The sequence below is a fragment of the Anguilla anguilla genome, chromosome 8, assembly GCF_013347855.1.
Source record: "Anguilla anguilla isolate fAngAng1 chromosome 8, fAngAng1.pri, whole genome shotgun sequence".
Classification (NCBI taxonomy): domain Eukaryota; kingdom Metazoa; phylum Chordata; class Actinopteri; order Anguilliformes; family Anguillidae; genus Anguilla; species Anguilla anguilla.
Genome location: NC_049208.1, coordinates 8369067 through 8392642, shown reverse-complemented (window position 1 = coordinate 8392642; position 23576 = coordinate 8369067). Strand labels below are relative to the sequence as shown.

The 23576-nt window shown below is 40.2% G+C and overlaps 1 protein-coding gene across 1 annotated transcript in view; it reads right to left on the bottom strand.

The window, feature by feature from the left end:
* LOC118233915 (hemicentin-1-like) overlaps nt 1–20182 on the bottom strand; it is a 70333-nt gene extending 50151 nt beyond the window's left edge. The window contains exons 1-6 of the mRNA XM_035430030.1: nt 20121–20182; nt 10492–10812; nt 9271–9594; nt 8048–8371; nt 6819–7142; nt 5728–6042 (exon numbers count right to left, since the gene is read on the bottom strand). Of these exons, the coding sequence (XP_035285921.1) occupies nt 5728–6042; nt 6819–7142; nt 8048–8371; nt 9271–9594; nt 10492–10812; nt 20121–20178 (1666 nt within the window). The 5' untranslated portion in view covers nt 20179–20182. The remainder of the gene's footprint in view (nt 1–5727; nt 6043–6818; nt 7143–8047; nt 8372–9270; nt 9595–10491; nt 10813–20120) is intronic.
* Nucleotides 20183–23576: the final 3394 nt, after the last annotated feature.

The window sequence follows — 23576 nt, the reverse complement described above, 5'->3', positions numbered from 1 at the left end:
CGATCGTTGACACTGGGAGGATTTTGTGAAAATATAACAGTGCTTTGGCCTCCTGTGTGTGCAGTCCATTTGACCAGTTCAGGTTTCCTCTGCACATCAGTACAGGCACAGGGCAGGACGACTGAGTCTCCTGTGCGCCCAGTGATGTGTATGGGTTCAGAATCAGACAGAACACAGCCTGCTGTGAGAGAGAGAGAGAGAGAGAGAGAGAGAGAGGGGGAGGGAAAGATGGGGGTGGGATTAGGAGATATAAGCACACCTGATTGAATGTCTCACTTAGTCCATCCCACACTTATACTACTGCCTCTTTTACAGTGAGACTGATGTCTTTGTTTTGTCTGTCTGCTCCACACCTTTACTTTCTGACACAGTGATATGAGAGAGGAGTGATAGGTATCCATGGGAGACGAGGTTCAACACCTGCACTCTGCCTGTTGCAGTAGTCCATAAAGATGGACTTTTTTGAAAAAAATATGACCATCTGAACATGGATGCCAGGCATTAGAAAATGATATGAAATCATCTCTAACATAATATCAACATATTTTATTTGTTATTATTTCAAATACAGTTCAATGGTTTTAAGTCATATGGTTCACAACTTACAAGGCTGTATGGGTAATCATTATAATGACAATAATTACGCTGGTAATGATTAGAATTTGAGGGATATGAGTAATGAATTCCAGTTACAACACATTGGTTAGTTGTTGCTAAAGACACCCCTGTGAAGAAAGACATGAAGGAATAAACATTGCAGAAGGGATGTTGTACTTGATTCCGTCCTAATATCAATAAATGCTGCATGAATTAAATGTATAAAAATAATCTACTGAAAAACTGAAAATTGAAATCAAAGGTTTAAAAATGTATCTCTTATCAAAACTCACTGTTCAAACTTGAGATTAAATTTCCGCTCAACTTTGGTGCAGAAGTAATGTGACTCATTCGATAATGGTGATTTCTATTGTGCATGTTAATGCAATGAAACAAATACATTTACTGTAAAGTTCCATAAAACTCATAGAGCCCTTGTGTCACCCAGTGTCACCCCGTCCTTGACATCCTATGGGCAAATGTGGTCAAATTTACCTTTCACTGTGAGTCTGATGTCTCTGTAGTGCCCATCTGCTTCACAACTGTATCTTCCCCCATCTGACAGAGTGAGATCTGAGAGACGGAGAGACAGGTTTCCAGGGGAAACGGAGTCCAACACCTGCACTCTGTGTTTGTAGCTATCGTTGACACTCGGAGGAAATATAACAGTGCTTTGGCCTCCTGGATTTGCAGTCCATTCAAACCGTTCAGGTTTCCTCTGCAGATCAGTACAGACACAGGGCAGGACGACTGAGTCTCCTGTGCGCCCAGTGATGTGTATGGGTTCAGAATCAGACAGAACACAGCCTGCTGTGAGAGAGAGAGAGAGAGAGAGAGAGAGAGAGAGGGAGGGAAAGATGGGGGTGGGATTAGGAGATATAAGCACACTTGATTGAATGTCTCACTTAGTCCATCCCACACTTATACTACTGCCTCTTTTACAGTGAGACTGATGTCTTTGTTTTGTCTGTCTGCTCCACACCTTTACTTTCTGACACAGTGATATGAGAGAGGAGTGATAGGTATCCATGGGAGACGAGGTTCAACACCTGCACTCTGCCTGTTGCAGTAGTCCATAAAGATGGACTTTTTTGAAAAAAATATGACCATCTGAACATGGATGCCAGGCATTAGAAAATGATATGAAATCATCTCTAACATAATATCAACATATTTTATTTGTTATTATTTCAAATACAGTTCAATGGTTTTAAGTCATATGGTTCACAACTTACAAGGCTGTATGGGTAATCATTATAATGACAATAATTACGCTGGTAATGATTAGAATTTGAGGGATATGAGTAATGAATTCCAGTTACAACACATTGGTTAGTTGTTGCTAAAGACACCCCTGTGAAGCAAGACATGAAGGAATAAACATTGCAGAAGGGATGTTGTACTTGATTCTGTCCTAATATCAAAAAATGCTGCATGAAATTAATGTATCAAAATAATCTATTGAGAAACTGTGCATGTTAGTGCAATTAAACAAATACATTTACTGTAAAGTTAAATAAAACTCAAAGAGCCCTTGTGTCACCCTGCATCACCCCATCCATGACATGCTGTGGGCAAATGTGGTCAAATTTACCTTTCACAGTGAGACTGATGTCTAGGTAATTCCCATCTGCTTCACACCTGTATGTACCCCCATCTGACAGAGTGAGATCTGAGAGACGGAGAGACAGGTTTCCAGGGGAAACGGAGTCCAACACCTGTACTCTGTCTTTGTAGCTATCGTTGACACTCGGAGGAAATATGACAGTGCTTTGGCCTCCTGGGCGTACAATCCATTTGATCTCTTCCGGTTTCTTCTGCACATCAGTACAGGCACAGGTCAGGACGACTGAGTCTCCTGTGAGCCCAATGATGTCTATGGGTGTAGAACCAGACAGAACACAGCCTGCAGAGAGAGAGCGAGAGTGAGAGAGGGAGTGGAAGATGGGGGTGGTATTAGGAGATATAAGCACACCTGATTGGATGTCTCACTTAGTCCCTCCCACACCTCTGCTACCGCCTCTTTTATAATGAGACTGATGTCTTTGTTTTGTCTGTCTTCTCCACACCTGTACTTTCTGACACAGTGATATGAGAGAAGAGAGACAGATTTCCAAGGGAGACAAAATTCAACACCTGCACTCTGCCTGTTGCAGTAATCCACATATATGGACTTTTTTGAACAAAATATGAACATCTGAACATGGATGCCAGGCATTAGAAAATGATATAAAATCATCTCTAACATAATATCAACATATTTTATTTGTTATTATTTCAAATACAGTTCAATGGTTTTAAGTCATATGGTTCACAACTTACAAGGCTGTATGGGCAAAAATTATAATGACAATAACTATGCTGGTAATGATTAGAATTTGAGGGATATGAGTAATGAATTCCAGTTACAACACATTGGTTAGTTGTTGCTAAAGACACCCCTGTGAAGAAAGACATGAAGGAATAAACATTGCAGAAGGGATGTTGTACTTGATTCCGTCCTAATATCAATAAATGCTGCATGAATTAAATGTATAAAAATAATCTACTGAAAAACTGAAAATTGAAATCAAAGGTTTAAAAATGTATCTCTTATCAAAACTCACTGTTCAAACTTGAGATTAAATTTCCGCTCAACTTTGGTGCAGAAGTAATGTGACTCATTCGATAATGGTGATTTCTATTGTGCATGTTAATGCAATGAAACAAATACATTTACTGTAAAGTTCCATAAAACTCATAGAGCCCTTGTGTCACCCAGTGTCACCCCGTCCTTGACATCCTATGGGCAAATGTGGTCAAATTTACCTTTCACTGTGAGTCTGATGTCTCTGTGTTGACCATCTGCTTCACACCTGTATGTACCCTCATCTGACAGAGTGAGATCTGAGAGACGGAGAGACAGGTTTCCAAGGGAAATGGAGTCCAACACCTGCACTCTGTGTTTGTAGCGATCGTTGACACTGGGAGGATTTTGTGAAAATATAACAGTGCTTTGACCTCCTGGGCGTACAATCCATTGGATCTTTTCCGGTTTCCTCTGCACATCAGTACAGGCACAGGGCAGGACGACTGAGTCTCCTGTGAACCCAGTGATGTCTATGGGTTTAGAATCAGACAGAACACAGCCTGCAGAGAGAGAGAGAGAGCGAGAGTGAGGGGAAGATGGGGGAGGGATTAGGAGATATAAGCACACCTGATTGGATGTCTCACTTAGTCCCTCCCACACTTCTACTATTGCCTCTTTTACAGTGAGACTGATGTCTTTGTTTTGTCTGTCTTCTCCACACCTGTACTTTCTGACACAGTGATAAGAGAGTGGAGAGACATGTTTCCAAGGGAGACAAAATTCAACACCTGCACTCTGCCTGTTTGCAGTAATCCACAAATATGGAATTTTTTGAAGAAAATATGAACATCTGAACATCGATGCCAGGCATTAGAAAATGATATGAAATCACCTCTAACATAATATCAACCTATTTTATGTGTTATTTTTTCAAATACAGTTCAATGGTTTTAGGTTATATGGTTCACAACTTACAAGGCTGTAAGGGCAAAAATTATAATGACAATAATTACTCCGGTAATGATTAGAATTTGAGGGATATGAGTAATGAATTCCAGTTACAACACACTGGTTAGTTGTTGCTAAAGACCCCCCTGTGAAGCAAGACATGAAGGAATAAACATTGCAGAATGGATGTTGTACTTGATTCTGTCCTAATATAATAATAAAAAAATGCTGCATGAAATGAATGTATCAAAATAATCAATTGAAAAACTGTGCATGTTAGTGCAATGAAACAAATACATTTACTGTAAAGTTACATTAAAATCATAGAGCCCTTGTGTCACCCAGTGTCACCCTGTCCTTGACACGCTATGGGCAAATGTGGTCAAATTTACCTTTCACTGTGAGACTGATGTCTCTCTGTTGTCCATCTGCTTCACACCTGTATGTACCCTCATCTGACAGAGTGAGATCTGAGAGATGGACAGACAGGTTTCCAGGGGAAATGGAGTCCAACACCTGCACTCTGTGTTTGTAGCGATCGTTGACACTGGCAGGACTTTGTGGAAATATAACAGTGCTTTGGCCTCCTGGATGTGCAGTCCATTTGACCCGTTCAGGTTTCCGCTGCACATCAGTACAGGCACAGGGCAGGACGACTGAGTCTCCTGGAAGCCCAGTGATGTGTATGGGTTCAGAATCAGACAGAACACAGCCTGCTGTGAGAGAGAGAGAGAGAGAGAGGGAGGGGAAGATGGGTGTGGGATTAGGAGATATAAGCACACCTGATTGGATGTCTCACTTAGTCCCTCCCACACTTATACTACTGCCTCTTTTACAATGAGACTGATGTCTTTGTTTTGTCTGTCTTCTCCACACCTGTACTTTCTGACACAGTGATATGGGAGAGGAGAGACAGGTTTCCAAGGAGGATGAAGTTCAACACCTGCACTCTGACTGTTGCAGTAATCCACAAATATGGAATTTTTTGAACAGAATATGAACATCTGAACATGGATGCCAGGCATTAGAATATGTTATGAAATGAAGTCTAACATAATATCAACATATTTCATTTGTTATTTTTTCAAATACATTTCAATGGTTTTAAGTCATATGGTTCACAATTTACAAGGCTGTATGGGCAATAATTATAATGACAATAATTACGCTGGTAATGATTAGAATTTGAGGGATATGAGTAATGAATTCCAGTTACAACACATTGGTTAGTTGTTGCTAAAGACACCCCTGTGAAGCAAGACATGAAGGAATAAACATTGCAGAAGGGATGTTGTACTTGATTCTGTCCTAATATCAATAAATGCTGCCTGAAATTAATGTATCAAAATAATCTATTGGAAAACAAAATTGAAATCAAAGGTTTAAAAAAGTATCTCTTATCAAAACTCACTGTGCAAACTTGAGATTAAACTTCCGCTCAACTTTGGTGCAGAAGTAATGTGACTCATTCTATAATGATGATTTTTATTCTGCATGTTTGTGCAATGAACCAAATACATTTACTGTAAAGTTCCATAAAACTCATAGAGCCTTTGTGTCACCCAGTGTCACCCCATCCTTGACATCCTATGGGCAAATGTGGTCAAATTTACCTTTCACTGTGAGTCTGATGTCTCTGTGTTGTCCATCTGCTTCACACCTGTATGTACCCTCATCTGACAGAGTGAGATCTGAGAGACGGAGAGACAGGTTTCCAAGGGAAATGGAGTCCAACACCTGCACTCTGTGTTTGTAGCTATCGTTGACACTCGGAGGAAATATAACAGTGCTTTGGCCTCCTTTGTGTGCAGTCCATTTGACCTGTTCCGGTTTCTTCTGCACATCAGTACAGGCACAGGGCAGGACGACTGAGTCTCCTGGAAGCCCAGTGATGTGTATGGGTTCAGAATCAGACAGAACACAGCCTTCTGTGAAAGAGAGAGAGAAAGAGGGAGGGGAAGATGGGGGAGGGATTAGGAGATATAAGCACACCTGATTGGATGTCTCACTTAGTCCCTCCCACACTTCTACTACTGCCTCTTTTACAGTGAGACTGATGTCTTTGTTTTATCTGTCTTCTCCACACCTGTACTTTCTGACACAGTGATATGAGAGAAGAGAGACAGATTTCCAAGGGAGACAAAATTCAACACCTGCACTCTGCCTGTTGCAGTAATCCACATATATGGACTTTTTTTAACAAAATTTGAACATCTGAACATGGATGCCAGGCATTAGAAAATTATATGAAATGATCTTTAACATAATATCAACATATTTTATTTGTTATTATTTCAAATACAGTTCAATGGTTTTAAGTCATATGGTTCACAACTTACAAGGCTGTATGGGCAATCATTATAATGACAATAATTATGCTGGAAATGATTAGAATTTGAGGGATATGAGTAATGAATTCCAGTTACAACACATTGGTTAGTTGTTGCTAAAGACACCCCTGTGAAGCAAGACATGAAGGAATAAACATTGCAGAATGGATGTTGTACTTGATTCTGTCCTAATATAATAAAAAAAAAATGCTGCATGAAATGAATGTATCAAAATAATCAATTGAAAAACTGTGCATGTTAGTGCAACGAAACAAATACATTTACTGTAAAGTTACATTAAACTCATAGAGCCCTTGTGTCACCCAGTGTCACCCTGTCCTTGACACACTATGGGCAAATGTGGTCAAATTTACCTTTCACTGTGAGACTGATGTCTCTCTGTTGTCCATCTGCTTCACACCTGTATGTACCCTCATCTGACAGAGTGAGATCTGAGAGATGGAGAGACAGGTTTCCAAGGGAAATGGAGTGCAACACCTGCACTCTGTGTTTGTAGCGATCGTTGACACTGGGAGGACTTTGTGGAAATATAACAGTGCTTTGGCCTCCAGGATGTGCAGTCCATTTGACCCGTTCAGGTTTCCTCTGCACATCAGTACAGGTACAGGGCAGGACGACTGAGTCTCCTGTGAACCCAGTGATGTGTATGGGTTCAGAATCAGACAGAACACAGCCTTCTGTGAGAGAGAGAGAGAGAGAGAGAGAGAGAGAGGGGAAGATGGGGGTGGGATTAGGAGATATAAGCACACCTGATTGAATGTCTGACGTAGTCCCTCTCACACTTCTACTACTGCCTCTTTTACAATGAGACTAATGTCTTTGTTTTGTCTGTCTTCTCCACACCTGTACTTTCTGACACAGTGATATGAGAGAGGAGAGACAGGTTTCCAAGGGAGACGAAGTTCAACACCTGCTCCCTGTCTGTTGCAGTAATCCATAAATATGGACTTTTTTGAACAAAATATGAACATCTGAAAGTGGATGCCAGGCATTAGAAAATGTTATGAAATGAAGTCTAACATAATATCAACATATTTTATTTGTTATTTTTTCAAATACATTTTAATGGTTTTAAGTGATATGGTTCACAACTTACAAGGCTGTATGAGCAATCATTATAATGACAATAATTACGCTGGTAATGATTAGAATTTCAGGGATATGAGTAATGAATTCCAGTTACAACACATTGGTTAGTTGTTGCTAAAGACACCCCTGTGAAGCAAGACATGAAGGAATAAACATTGCAGAAGGGATGTTGTACTTGATTCTGTCCTAACATCAAAAAATGCTGCATGAAATGAATGTATCAAAATAATCAAATGAAAAACTGAAAAATGAAATTTAAGGGTTAAAAAGGTATCTCTTATCAAAACTCACTGTGCAAATTTGAGATTAAGCTTCCGCTCAACTTTGGGGCAGAAGTAATGTGACTCATTGCATAATGGTAATTTCTATTGTGCATGTTAGTGCAATGAAACAAGTGCATTTACTGTAAAGTTACATAAAACTCATAGAGCCCTTGTGTCACCCAGTGTCACCCCATCCTTGACATCCTATGGGCAAATGTGGTCAAATGTACCTTTCACTGTGAGTCTGATGTCTCTGTGTTGTCCATCTGCTTCACACCTGTATGTACCCTCATCTGACAGAGTGAGATCTGAGAGACGGAGAGACAGGTTTCCAGGGGATCCGGAGTCCAACACCTGCACTCTGTGTTTGTAGCGATCGTTGACACTGGGAGGACTTTGTGGAAATATAACAGTGCTTTGGCCTCCAGGATGTGCAGTCCATTTGACCCGTTCAGGTTTCCTCTGCACATCAGTACAGGTACAGGGCAGGACGAATGAGTCTCCTGGGAGCCCAGTGATGTGTATGGGTTCAGAATCAGACAGAACACAGCCTTCTGTGAGAGAGAGAGAGAGAGAGAGAGAGGGGAAGATGGGGGTGGGATTAGGAGATATAAGCACACCTGATTGAATGTCTGACGTAGTCCCTCTCACACTTCTACTACTGCCTCTTTTACAATGAGACTAATGTCTTTGTTTTGTCTGTCTTCTCCACACCTGTACTTTCTGACACAGTGATATGAGAGAGGAGAGACAGGTTTCCAAGGGAGACGAAGTTCAACACCTGCTCCCTGTCTGTTGCAGTAATCCATAAATATGGACTTTTTTGAACAAAATATGAACATCTGAAAGTGGATGCCAGGCATTAGAAAATGTTATGAAATGAAGTCTAACATAATATCAACATATTTTATTTGTTATTTTTTCAAATACATTTTAATGGTTTTAAGTGATATGGTTCACAACTTACAAGGCTGTATGGGCAATCATTATAATGACAATAATTACGCTGGTAATGATTAGAATTTCAGGGATATGAGTAATGAATTCCAGTTACAACACATTGGTTAGTTGTTGCTAAAGACACCCCTGTGAAGCAAGACATGAAGGAATAAACATTGCAGAAGGGATGTTGTACTTGATTCTGTCCTAACATCAAAAAATGCTGCATGAAATGAATGTATCAAAATAATCAAATGAAAAACTGAAAAATGAAATTTAAGGGTTAAAAAGGTATCTCTTATCAAAACTCACTGTGCAAATTTGAGATTAAGCTTCCGCTCAACTTTGGGGCAGAAGTAATGTGACTCATTGCATAATGGTAATTTCTATTGTGCATGTTAGTGCAATGAAACAAGTGCATTTACTGTAAAGTTACATAAAACTCATAGAGCCCTTGTGTCACCCAGTGTCACCCCATCCTTGACATCCTATGGGCAAATGTGGTCAAATGTACCTTTCACTGTGAGTCTGATGTCTCTGTGTTGTCCATCTGCTTCACACCTGTATGTACCCTCATCTGACAGAGTGAGATCTGAGAGACGGAGAGACAGGTTTCCAGGGGATCCGGAGTCCAACACCTGCACTCTGTGTTTGTAGCGATCGTTGACACTGGGAGGACTTTGTGGAAATATAACAGTGCTTTGGCCTCCAGGATGTGCAGTCCATTTGACCCGTTCAGGTTTCCTCTGCACATCAGTACAGGCACAGGGCAGGACGACTGAGTCTCCTGTGAGTCCGGTGATATGTATGGGTTCAGAATCAGGCAGAACAGCGCCTGCTGTGAGAGAGAAAGAGAGATAGAGAAAGAGAGGAAGGGGAAGATGGGGGTGGGATTTGGAGATATAAGCACACCTGATTGGATGTCTCACTTAGTCCCTCCCACACTTATACTAATGCCTTTTTTACAGTGAGACTGATGTCTTTGTTTTGTCTGTCTTCTCCACACCTGTACTTTCTGACACAGTGATATGAGAGAGGAGAGACAGGTTTCCAAGGGAGACGAAGTTCAACACCTGCTCCCTGTCTGTTGCAGTAGTTCACAAATATGGAATATTTTGAAGAAAATATGAACATCTGAACATGGATGCCAGGCATTAGAATATGTTATGAAATGAAGTCTAACATAATATCAACATATTTCATTTGTTATTTTTTCAAATACATTTCAATGGTTTTAAGTCATATGGTTCACAACTTACAAGGCTGTATGGGCAATAATTATAATGACAATAATTATTCTGGTAATGATTAGAATTTGAGGGATATGAGTAATGAATTCCAGTTACAACACATTGGTTAGTTGTTCCTAAAGACACCCCTGTGAAACAAGACATGAAGGAATAAACATTGTAGAAAAGATGTTGTACTTGATTCTGTCCTGATATCAATAAATTCTGCATGAAATTAATGCATCAAAATAATCTATTGAAAAACTGAAAATTGATATTTAAGTTTTAAAAAGGTATCTCTTATCAAAACTCACTGTGCAAACTTGAGATTAAACTTCCGCTCAACTTTGGTGCAGAAGTAATGTGACTCATTCGATAATGGTGATTTCTATTGTGCATGTTAGTGCAATGAAACAAATACATTTACTGTAAAGTTACATAAAACTCATAGAGCCCTTGTGTCACCCCGTTCTTGACATGCTGTGGGCAATTGTGGTCAAATTTACCTTTCACTGTGAGTCTGATGTCTCTGTAGTGCCCATCTGCTTCACACCTGTAATCTCCCTCATCTGACAGAGTGAGATCTGAGAGACGTAGAGACAGGTTTCCAGGAGAAATGGAGTCCAACACCTGCACTCTGTGTTTGTAGCGATCGTTGACACTGGGAGGATTTTGTGAAAATATAACAGTGCTTTGACCTCCTGGGCGTACAATCCATTGGATCTTTTCCGGTTTCCTCTGCACATCAGTACAGGCACAGGGCAGGACGACTGAGTCTCCTGTGAACCCAGTGATGTCTATGGGTTTAGAATCAGACAGAACACAGCCTGCAGAGAGAGAGAGAGAGCGAGAGTGAGGGGAAGATGGGGGAGGGATTAGGAGATATAAGCACACCTGATTGGATGTCTCACTTAGTCCCTCCCACACTTCTACTATTGCCTCTTTTACAGTGAGACTGATGTCTTTGTTTTGTCTGTCTTCTCCACACCTGTACTTTCTGACACAGTGATAAGAGAGTGGAGAGACATGTTTCCAAGGGAGACAAAATTCAACACCTGCACTCTGCCTGTTTGCAGTAATCCACAAATATGGAATTTTTTGAAGAAAATATGAACATCTGAACATCGATGCCAGGCATTAGAAAATGATATGAAATCACCTCTAACATAATATCAACCTATTTTATGTGTTATTTTTTCAAATACAGTTCAATGGTTTTAGGTTATATGGTTCACAACTTACAAGGCTGTAAGGGCAAAAATTATAATGACAATAATTACTCCGGTAATGATTAGAATTTGAGGGATATGAGTAATGAATTCCAGTTACAACACATTACATTACATTACATTACATTATAGGCATTTAGCAGACGCTCTTATCCAGAGCGACGTACAACAAGTGCATAGGTTTCATGATGTAGAGGCGCAAAAAATTGGTTAGTTGGTTAACTAACATTGGTTAGTTGTTGCTAAAGACACCCCTGTGAAACAAGCCATGAAGTATTAAACATTGCAGAAGGGATGTTGTACTTGATTCTGTCCTAATATCAATAAATTCTGCATGAATTAAATGTATCAAAATAATCTACTGAAAAACTGAAAATTTGAAATCAAAGGTTTAAAAAAGTATCTCTTATCAAAACTCACTGTGCAAACTTGAGATTAAACTTCCGCTCAACCTTGGTGCAGAAGTAATGTGACTCATTCGATAATGGTGATTTCTATTGTGCATGTTAATGCAATGAAACAAATACATTTACTGTAAAGTTATATAAAACTCATAGAGCCTTTGTGTCACCCAGTGTCACCCCGTCCTTGACATGCTATGGGAAAATGTGGTCAAATGTACCTTTCACTGTGAGTCTGATGTTTCTGTAATTCCCATCTGCTTCACACCTGTATGGTCCCCCATCTGACAGAGTGAGATCTGAGAGACGGAGAGACAGGTTTCCAGGAGAAATGGAGTCCAAAACCTGCACTCTGTGTTTGTAGCGATCGTTGACACTGGGAGGATTTTGTGAAAATATAATAGTGTCTTGGCCTCCTGGATCTGCAGTCCATTGGATCTTTTCCGGTTTCTTCTGCACATCAGTACAGGCACAGGGCAGGACGACTGAGTCTCCTGTGAACCCAGTGATGTCTATGGGTTCAGAATCAGACAGAACACAGCCTGCAGAGAGAGAGCGAGAGTGAGAGAGGGAGCGGAAGATGGGGGTGGTATTAGGAGATATAAGCATGCCTGATTGGATGTCTCATATAGGCCCTCTCACACCTCTGCTACTGCCTCTTTTAAAATGAGACTGTTGTCTTTGTTTTGTCTGTCTTCTCCACACCTGTACTTTCTGACACAGTGATAAGAGAGTGGAGCGACAGGTTTCCAAGGGAGACAAAATTCAACACCTGCACTCTGCCTGTTGCAGTAATCCACAAATGTAGACTTTTTTTAACAAAATATGAACATCTGAACATGGATGCCAGGCATTAGAAAATGATATGAAATCATCTCTAACATAATATCAACCTATTTTATGTGTTATTTTTTCAAATACAGTTCAAATGGTTTTAGGTTGTATGGTTCAGAACTTACAAGGCTGTAAGGGCAAAAATTATAATGACAATAATTACTCCGGTAATGATTAGAATTTGAGGGATATAAGTAATTATTCCCAGTTACAACATGTTAGTTAGTTGTTGCTAAAGACACCCCTGTGAAGCAAGCCATGAAGGAATAAACATTGCAGAAGGGATGTTGTACTTGATTCTGTCTTAATATTAAAAAATGCTGTATGAAATGAATGTATCAAAATAATCTATTGAAAAACTGAAAATTGAAATCAAAGTTTTAAAAAAGTATCTCTTATCAAAACTCACTGTGCAAACTTGAGATTAAACTTCCGCTCAACTTTGGTGCAGAAGTAATGTGACTCATTCGATAATGGTGATTTCTATTGTGCATGTTAATGCAATGAAACAAATACATTTACTGTAAAGTTACATAAAACTCATAGAGCCCTTGTGTCACCCAGTGTTACCCCGTCCTTGACATGCTGTGGGCAAATGTGATCAAATTTACCTTTCACTGTGAGTATGATGTTTCTGTCATTCCCATCTGCTTCACACCTGTATGGTCCCCCATCTGACAGAGTGAGATCTGAGAGACGGAGAGACAGGTTTCCAGGGGAAACGGAGTCCAAAACCTGCACTCTGTGTTTGTAGTGATCGTTGACACTGGGAGGACTTTGTGAAAATTTAACAATGCTTTGGCCTCCTGGATATGCAGTCCATTCGAACTGTTCAGGTTTCCTCTGCACATCAGTACAGACACAGGGCAGGACGACTGAGTCTCCTGTGAACCCAGTGATGTCTATGGGTTGAGAACCAGACAGAACACAGCCTGCAGATAGAGAGTGAGAGTGAGAGAGGGAGGGGAAGATGGGGGTGGTATTAGGAGATATAAGCATGCCTGATTGGATGTCTCATATAGGCCCTCTCACACCTCTGCTACTGCCTCTTTTACAGTGAGGCTGATGTCTTTGTTTTGTCTGTCTTCTTCACACCTGTACTTTCTGACACAGTGATATGAGAGAGGAGAGACAGGTTTCCAAGAGAGATGAAGTTCAACACCTGCTCCCTGTCTGTTGCAGTAATCCACAAATATGGACTTTTTTAACAAAATATGAACATCTGAACATGGATGCCAGGCATTGGAAAATGATATGAAATCATATCTAACATAATATCAACCTATTTTATGTGTTATTTTTTCAAATACAGTTCAATGGTTTTAGGTTATATGGTTCACAACTTACAAGGCTGTAAGGGCAAAAATTATAATGACAATAATTACTCCGGTAATGATTAGAATTTGAGGGATATAAGTAATTATTCCCAGTTACAACACATTGGTTAGTTGTTGCTAAAGACACCCCTGTGAAGCAAGACATGAAGGAATAAACATTGCAGAAGGGATGTTGTACTTGATTCTGTCCTAATATCAATAAATTCTGCATGAATTAAATGTATCAAAATAATCTACTGAAAAACTGAAAATTTGAAATCAAAGGATTAAAAAAAGTATCTCTTATCAAAACTCACTGTGCAAATTTGAGATTAAACTTCCGCTCAACTTTGGTGCAGAAGTAATGAGACTCATTCGATAATGGTGATTTCTATTGTGCATGTTAGTGCAATGAAACAAATACATTTACTGTAAAGTTAAATAAAACTGATAGAGCCCTTGTGTCACCCAGTGTCACCCCGTCCTTGACATGCTATGGGCAAATGTGGTCAAATGTACCTTTCACTTTGAGTCTGATGTTTCTGTAATTCCCATCTGCTTCACACCTGTATGGTCCCCCATCTGACAGAGTGAGATCTGAGAGACGGAGAGACAGGTTTCCAGGAGAAATGGAGTCCAAAACCTGCACTCTGTGTTTGTAGCGATCGTTGACACTGGGAGGATTTTGTGAAAATATAATAGTGTCTTGGCCTCCTGGATCTGCAGTCCATTTGATCTTTTCCGGTTTCTTCTGCACATCAGTACAGGCACAGGGCAGGACGACTGAGTCTCCTGTGAACCCAGTGATGTCTATGGGTTCAGAATCAGACAGAACACAGCCTGCAGAGAGAGAGCGAGAGTGAGAGAGGGAGGCGAAGATGGGGGTGGTATTAGGAGATATAAGCATGCCTGATTGGATGTCTCACATAGGCCCTCTCACACCTCTGCTACTGCCTCTTTTACAGTGAGACTGAGGTCTTTGTTTTGTCTGTCTTCTCCACACCTGACACAGTGATATGAGAGTGGAGAGACAGGTTTCCAAGGGAGACGGAGTACAACACCTGCACTCTGTCTGTTGCAGTAATCCACAAATATGGACGTTTTTGAACACAATATGAACATCTGAAAATGGATGCCAGGCAATCGAAAATTATATGATGGTTTTTCATGAAATTATCTTTCGCATAATATCAACATGTTTTATTTGCCATTATTCAAATACTTTATTTTGATTATTTTAGGTGGTTCACAATTTACAAGGTGCTAATAATTATTAATATGTATTATATATTTATAATGACAGTAATTACAGTGAAAAACTATTTGAGTTTGCGGGAAATGAGCAACGAATTCCAGTTACAACACGTTGGTTATTTGTTCCTAAAGACACCCCTGTGAAGCAAGCCATGAAGTACTCAAACATTGCAGAAGGGATGTTGTACTTGATTCTGCCATAATATCATTAAATGCTGCATGCAGTTTAACAATATATCACAATAATCTAATGAGAATAAAATCTGGCTATGCAAACTCGGTTGTAAGTTCAACTCAACTTCAACTCAGAAGTACTGGAATGTACTTCATTCCAGAATGGTGATTTGTACTTCTACATTTTAGTGGAATGAAATACATACATTTACTGGATGGTTACACATTACTCATAGAACCCTTCTAGTAGCACCCAAGTCTTGACACGCTATGGGAAAATGTGGTAAAATTTACCTTTCACTGTGAGAGTGATGTCTTTGTATCTATCTGGAGATGCTTCACACCTGTATCTGTTTGTGTATCTGTCCGCAGCAAATCTTGCATACTACTGGGCCGATCAACCTAATAATTGTTGTGCATACTGGCAGCAGGCCAAGGACCTCATTTCTCAAATATTTTGCAAATCGGTCAACAACAAGTATTTTATTTGCATTAATTTCCATCATTGTTATAGAGGGTCACTTTCCCACCGGAATACGCCCCCTCAGTCGGGACTGAGTGGCAAAACATGCCGCCACATGGCTGCCTTTAGTATAGGAAACTGCAAAACCGGGAGTAAAACAAACGATTATCTGCTTAAATTAAAGGCAGTTGGACTCGACAGTGATCCTTACAACTTACCAAAGAACCAGTGGTCCATGGACATTCAACAAGAAATCGGAGCTATCTTTTTACGGACTGCCGAAAGCTAAGAAAGAAAAGAGAAGCGATGCATCGCTGCAATTCGCAGATATAACTCGAATCCAGGCACAGAAATGTGGATTTGCGGTTGTTATTTTGTGTCAGGTATGTTGGATTTTTGGGTAAAATCATACCTTAATAATGTATATGCTTGTCTAGCTAATACTATCTAACCATCCCCCCTTTGTTTGTAGAACAGAAGGCTCATCATCATGGATGTTTTTTAATAAATGCTGACAAAAACTTTACAGTTACACAGAATATAAATGAAAGATGCTAAATATTTAATTGATGAGTAGTCAATACTGTAGCCTACATAACTTAAGGTATGATTTTACCCAAAAATCCAACATACCTGACACAAAATGACAACCGCAAATCCACGTTTCGGTGCCTGGATTCCAGTTGTTTCTGCAAATTTCAGGGATCCATTTGATTCACTTTTCTTTAACTTTCGGCAGTCTGTAAAAAAGACAAAAAAGTGTAAGAGGGAAGTCAAACTGGGACCCAGAAAAGGCTGGCATTTGAACGAGCCGGCACGCTGGGACTCATCCTGTACTTCAAAGGACCCGAGAGCCTTGTGGTAAAACAATAAGTTACTCAGACTTCCTCTGGATGAGCAGGCCATTTGGCTCTCTGGACTGTTACGCTCTGGCCAAGACTGAGATAAGGGGAACTGGACTGGTTATTTATGGTTGTGTGAGCAAGCCGTTGGCTCTCTGGAATGTTGCCATCTGGACACAACTAAGATAAGGGGAACTAGTCTCTTTGTCTAGGGTTGTGGGTGTGTGTGTGTTGGGACCATCAAGGGTGAAAAGATCATCAGGCCTCTGGCCAAATGGTGGGGCAACTGTGCGGGACAGTACCACAGTGCCCCTCTGCCATTACACTTTTTATTTCTTTTCTGGATCTGGACTCTAAACCGTCTGTTTATCATATTCAAAAACCCCGTAAAACCTTACAAACCATGCACATGTTTTCATTATATTACTGTATTACGCCTTATGTAGTAATAACATGGATTGCATGTAAAATGGTTCAACAAAAGGGTATTTTCATGACAACTGCACCATAATATTACATCCCCTGGACATGTTTGGTATGGCGTTATTCAGGGAAATTAAAGAAATTGAATGAAATATGTTTCATACCAAATAACATTTAATTAAACATAGTTTCAGAAACTCAGGGATAAACTATCACAATGGAATGTCCTCTCTGGTAATCATCTCCTTTTCCTAATTTCCCCACTAATTGTTTTAACAGCAGCCTCCAAATGGTGGGGGCCGAAATTCCAGATTTTATCATTCGTCCAGGTTAATTTATGGCAATGCCGCCTGGATCAAACGCGGGATTTGGCTTAAAGGAAGGGAGACAAAGCAATCTAGGAAGATCGTAATCGACTTCCCACATTACACATACTCTGTGCTCTGTGTGTAGATGGACAAGGAAGATCGTAATCGACTTCCCACATTGCACATACTCTGTGCTATGTGTGTAGCTAGACAAGGAAGATCGTAACCGACTTCCCACACTGCACTGTGTTCTGTGCGTAGCTGAACAGGGAAGATCGCAATCGACTTCCCACACTGCGCAGACTCTGTGATTTTGTGTATAGCTTTTTACTCTGTATTTATGTTTTTAAACATTATAATTGATTGTGAATTTGAAGCTAATGACATACCTGCCTGTTAAATAAATTCTTCTTATTTTTAACTTGCGTGGTCTTCATGACTCTAATCCATTTTTATCTTCTTTTCAGCCGAAATTCCGATTAAATACTCAGGGGGACAATTATGACTAAGACCTACTGATCAGGGGTCTAGTACAGCGAACGTCTTTAGTGAGGTCTTCAAGTTAGATAGGCGACCACGATCTGCCTGCTAACAGGATTGGTGGTATTGGTTCTGGTGTTTTGGCTTAAGAGGACCCATGTGCGTTATACGCCGGTTCTTGTCAAATTTGCCTTAAGGAGCCCGATAGATACACACAGTCCTGGGCTCATAACTATCTATGCACAAAGGAAGGCATGTATTATGGTGGTCAGCCTCCTACCTTCTGGGTCCTTCACCGAACTGAGATTTAACAATAGTGCTAAACCCGGGAGCATATATTGAGGAATGATGGCACAAGATAGAGTCGAGTGTAACCACTCCCAAGTCCCACGTATAGTTAAACCCAAATTTTAAATTCTAATTTCATTTGGAGTCAGATTATCACGAGAGTAAAACCTAGTAACTATTACGCTTACTTGCTGTGGTCATGGATATATTTGATGTGTGTTGTTCCGCGCATTTGTGAATATTCTGATGCTCCCATTGGAATATTGACAGCCCGGCGACAGATCAGATATATCCCTGATGACAGCATAGCCCCGTTTACGAACGGAGAGTAACCAGAATGCTACTGGTCCGTTTCAGGCCAGTCTTAAGCAGGATATGAAGCAGTGTATTCATATCTGACCTGCGGCGACGGAACCAGTGCATTATTAAGTGTAATTGTGCCCTGTTCTTACGAACAGAGGAAAAATATCTAACATCTCCTGTTTTGAATCACACCAGCCAAGGGAAAACACGCGGTGCCTTCCCCTCCAGCTACAAACCCTCATTGGTCTAGCTGTGAGGTGTTTACAATAGCTCCGATTTCTTGTTGAATCTATTTGTACAGTCAGTCACACAACAGCTCTTTCCCATTTTAGATGTGTTCTTTGTGTTTTCACGGCATTCAAGCTGAACGCTAACGCTATCACTCAGTAGTCTTTCTGCCACTCAGTGGGTGTAACCGCAGTGACTTCCACCTACTGTGATGTCATGTGCATACCCTCTATTGTCCATTGAAATACATTGAGTTCTAACTCCTCACTCCTCCTAACCGGCCGGTAGGGGCCGCAAGTGATCAACAACTGCTTCCGTTTGGAATGAAAGACCAGCAATGTAAAATGTCTGTTTCAATGTTAAAATGCCAACAAAATAATCCACCAACTAACAGGGTATGTTAATGTTTGAATCTGTGGCAATAATTTTGTTGGCATTTTCACCTTGAAATTGATATTTTACATCGCTGGCCTTTTGGGATTGTTCCCGTCCAGATTGTTCCTGTCCACATTTGAAAGGAAAGTGCTAGACTATAACGTCAACCTTAGCTCTGTCTAACACACCGTGGCTGATATGAATGAAATAGCGTTACTTCACTGAATCTGCGTTTTTGGGATTTTCAGTGGCACATGGTAAAAACTTGTAATATTGTATTTGTCTGATTGCATTGATTGTGTAGCCTCTATTGCTGCATCAGCAAAGCTAACACGCCTGGCGGAGATCTGCACTCTACTGAGTGCACTCTTATAGTTTCCATTGTGGTCCGTTAAGACCTGGTGGCAGTACAGCACAATGGTCAGGGAAATAGGCATGTATGCCACTCTGGACAATAGTGTCTTCAAAATGTCTTATAAATGTAATATAAATATGTTTGAAATAAGTATAAATCATCATTCATTCATTAGATAGTTGGAGCTGTATCTGGGTAGCAACTATTATCTGGGTAGCAACCATTATCAATTAGTAGCTGAAGTAACAGTACTTCTTCCATGTTGTATAAATACCTTTCTCCAGAGCAGATTAAGCAATGTTCTTAGATATGAGTTCAAAGCATAGTGCAAAAGATCACATTTATTTTACAAAATATTTATTTAACCCTGGAGAAAATTTTAATCAGGAAGGGGGTTGAACTCATGCTCCTAACTCCACTACAAAACCCAGAAATGCATGGAAAAAAAACTTCTGATTTTAGAGTAAAGAAACACATTTTTTAAACATTAAAATTTCCTTTTCCAAAGAACCAAGCACTTCAAGTCAGTGAAGTGCACCTTCATCGTTCATGCAAAGTTTATGTACAGGCTCTTGAATCACAATTGCAATCACAATCTAATAATTTATACTTAAAAGCTCACAACGGACGTAGGACACATTGCTTTATCTCTGTATTAAACACTACACTTATTTTACACAAGAAAATGACAACAGGCTTAGCTGTTGAGAATGATACTCAGAAGTCTGTGCATCATTCTCTCTTTACTTCTATAGGACTAAAGATAGCACATAGACACACAGCTGTAACTGCGAGTATATATTTAAGGTTTGAGTGAAGCTCTTTGAAAGCATCAGTAGTACAGAGAAAATGATTAACTCACCTGAGATCATGTGATTCAGACTGCTGACCAGCCAGACACAGACCAGCATGGTTTTCATTGTTTTAACCTACCGTAAAATTAATTCACAGATGATTCTGTTACACTGATGCAAACTGCCTGTGTGGAAGTGTGACGTATTTGCTCCTTTTTCAGCTAACACTATTTTTTTTCAACGGTGTACTGCATGAGTGACATTTCCTGCCACTGTGTGAATCCTAAAATCAGGCCCAGTTCTAGTTCTTTGCGCTCTGGGCAAGATTACATTTTGACACCCCCACCCTCCTCCCCCCCCTACCCCCCCGGTTTCATTGACCCAAAATACATGACTCTCTAAACAATACCGATAGTGACCTAGCTAACGTTGGCTATATATATATGCCTACAGCAAACTGAACGTGCTAGCTAGCTCTATGACAGATCTTTTAAGTTAATCACTCAAACATACACATACGCTGTCAAATTAACTTCCTTGATGCCGTTGAAAGTGAAAGCAGTATTAACAGTTCTGTATACTATGCATTTGCAGAAATACAACCATCCATGGGCTTTATTACACAACCTGGGTTACTTCATTTCTATGTTACAAGCAAGTTACAATCACAAGATTGTAGACTGACCAAGAGGGAGCGTGGCGATGGGCCAGGCCTATCACAAGAAGGCGCATAACTCCCGAATGGATTCAGAGATTTGCACATGATTTTGTGGAAAGGTTGGTCATGAGCCAAAGAAGAGGTCGCGTGTTTGTGTGAGGGTGTGTGCGTGGATGCATGCACACATGGATGGATGTGTGTGTGCGCGGTCGCAGCTATTGCGGATTCGCACTTGTTATATTTAAAAAATGTGTCCCAAATTTGTGGTTGCAATACATGAAACGTTTTCAGAGAAACGTCAATGTAAATAAACCTCAGGAGAAGATTTGGATATGTCACAATTTTTTTACAACATTTACACATGACTGTTCAACAAGTCAGGGTTACTTTTCTTATAGAAGTCAATAAAGAAGCCCTTTAATCCAATGAAAGCAATGTGTTTACAGCTACAGCACGTCCAGTAGCCACAACCAGTTTAGTTTCCTTTGACAACAAATCAGACAGTCACCAAATACCAAATGCCCAAAAGTTTAATTATGTCAAAAATACCAGTGTGACTGGTCCATTGACCCTGTGTCTCCGGTAGGAGAGATGCAAGACCCCCCAAAATTATTCACACCCATGATAAAGATTACCTGTATAAAGGTAATCATCAGTACAGAGGATCATCAGACCCTACACTCCAGCCAGACCTCTCCGTTCTGCCACCTCTGGACGCTTGGCACCTCCCCCTCTTCGCGTCTGCACTTCCCGCTCCCGTCTGCTGTCTGTCCTGGCCCCTCGCTGGTGGAATGACCTCCCCGTGACGGTCAGAACAGCAGAGAATCTCACCACTTTCAAACGCAGACTGAAGACTCATCTCTTCAGGCTGCACCTCTCCCCACCCCTCCCTAGCCTATAGTTCAGCTCACTGTACCTAGCTAGGATAATTTGATTATGTTAGTGTATCTGGCAGGATTGTTTTTGTATGATTAGGTGTGATTCCAGTGCTAGTTTGTACTTGGTAGGATTCTTGCTTGCTGAACAAGCTTACTCTACAGGGTTGGAGTCCTGATCGATGTGGTCACTTCTGGCACTACGATCCTTACTTCACTCTAGTGTTTCTTTTGCGCCTCTACATCATGAAACCTATGCACTTGTTGTACGTCGCTCTGGATAAGAGCGTCTGCTAAATGCCTATAATGTAATGTAATGTAAAGTAAACACTGCAGGTAATGGGTTGTAGAAGCAGGGAAATTACATTATTTTGTATATGATCGAAGGGGAAAAAAATACTTTTGTTTAACTAAAAATATACATTTTCATACTTATTTATGCCCATGATTATTCTTCTAAAATCCAACAAAGATTAATGTGTATTGACTTTTGAATCTTTTACTTATTCCAAGTTCATGTTAATCTTAGGGGACTGTTTCGCGGCCTTTCATTGCTTTCTGTTTCACTGTGGTGAAACAGGAAGTCACGGTTCACTTAATGCTATTCATGCATCACAGAGTCAAATTTCATTACATTTACTTAGCAGACGCTTTTATCCAAAGTGACGTACAAAAGTGCATGTCATGGTAGTTGGACTACCACAAAAAACAGGTTCAGTAAGGTACGATGCTCATTTTGTACAGCCAAATTAGTGTAGCCACTGGTTAACATCTCCCTGAGTTCCTTTCTCTGTTTTTCACTGAGACATGCGCAATCTGTCCCACCTCAGACTGACAGTCTGGCCCAGATATGCCCCAAAGTGTTCACTGGGGAAAGTGGAATAATTCCTGCTCTTTTTGAAAGGGCATCCCTTTTTTGCGTCTTTTTAAAGGAGGATTTTAGCAGACAGCTAATCAGGCCAGACCCTGTTATATGGTGGTAGCTCTCAACTGTGTTTCCTGCCTGAACACATATAAATAGATGTTGGGTTGGCATCCAGTTTCACTGCACTTGTGTGTGGTTATTAAGGAACATATATCAAATACAATGGTATACAAGTCTATCCAGTCACTTGGCAAAAACATGAATTGTGTATATAAAATGTTTGTGAAAGAAATGACACTGTGGAGAAAAAAAAGAAAAAAAAAGTCCTGACTTGAACCCAACAGAGATGCTGGGGCTATATCAGAAACGAGAAGTTCATGCTCAAAACCACCAAGTTTCAAGAGAAAATGAGGAAAGGTGTGTCCCCTCAAAATAAATAAATATGTATTATGTTTTTTTTATATTTAAAAATGTGGGAATTGAGTTATTGTACTTTTTCACATCTGAAGGGGAGAAACAATATATCTGTGCATATGTACATTCACGTGCTTGCTCATTTAGTGTCTTTTGAACACCCCTTAGGTTCATTCATCAGCTCACTTACCTGTGAAAAAATAAAATAAAATAAAAATCTTCCTGAACCTGTTGGACCATGAAATTGATCAAGGTCCTCAGCTCCACTGCTGCCATCGGTTAGGACACATGTGACCAATCTTCCTCATTATTTAGTAGTCTGTAGTTTCGTCAGAGTAACACACTGTGTTTCCTTCTTCTTTCCTGTGGCGTGTGCTATGCAGATGCATTCATGTGTCAAAATTTGCTATAATTACACCAGGTCGTCAACATCCTCTTCTTCACAGGTACTATTTGGTGAGGTCAGCAATCGCCTAAATTAACTCACCAACCGAGGGTTGACGTTGTCTGAATTCTAATGTGATGCTGTAGTTCCGTCCTATCATGCAAGGCATACGCCACGATGCAGATGCACTTCTGGAGAGCACTTGAAATGTGGTTTGTGAAATCAATAGTGTCATTCAATTACCTGCTTTTGCTGCAGTGTTCACGAAGGTAATGGATAGTTATGTCATTTGTCAGTACGACTAAAGTAAGTGGCACTTTATAGAAT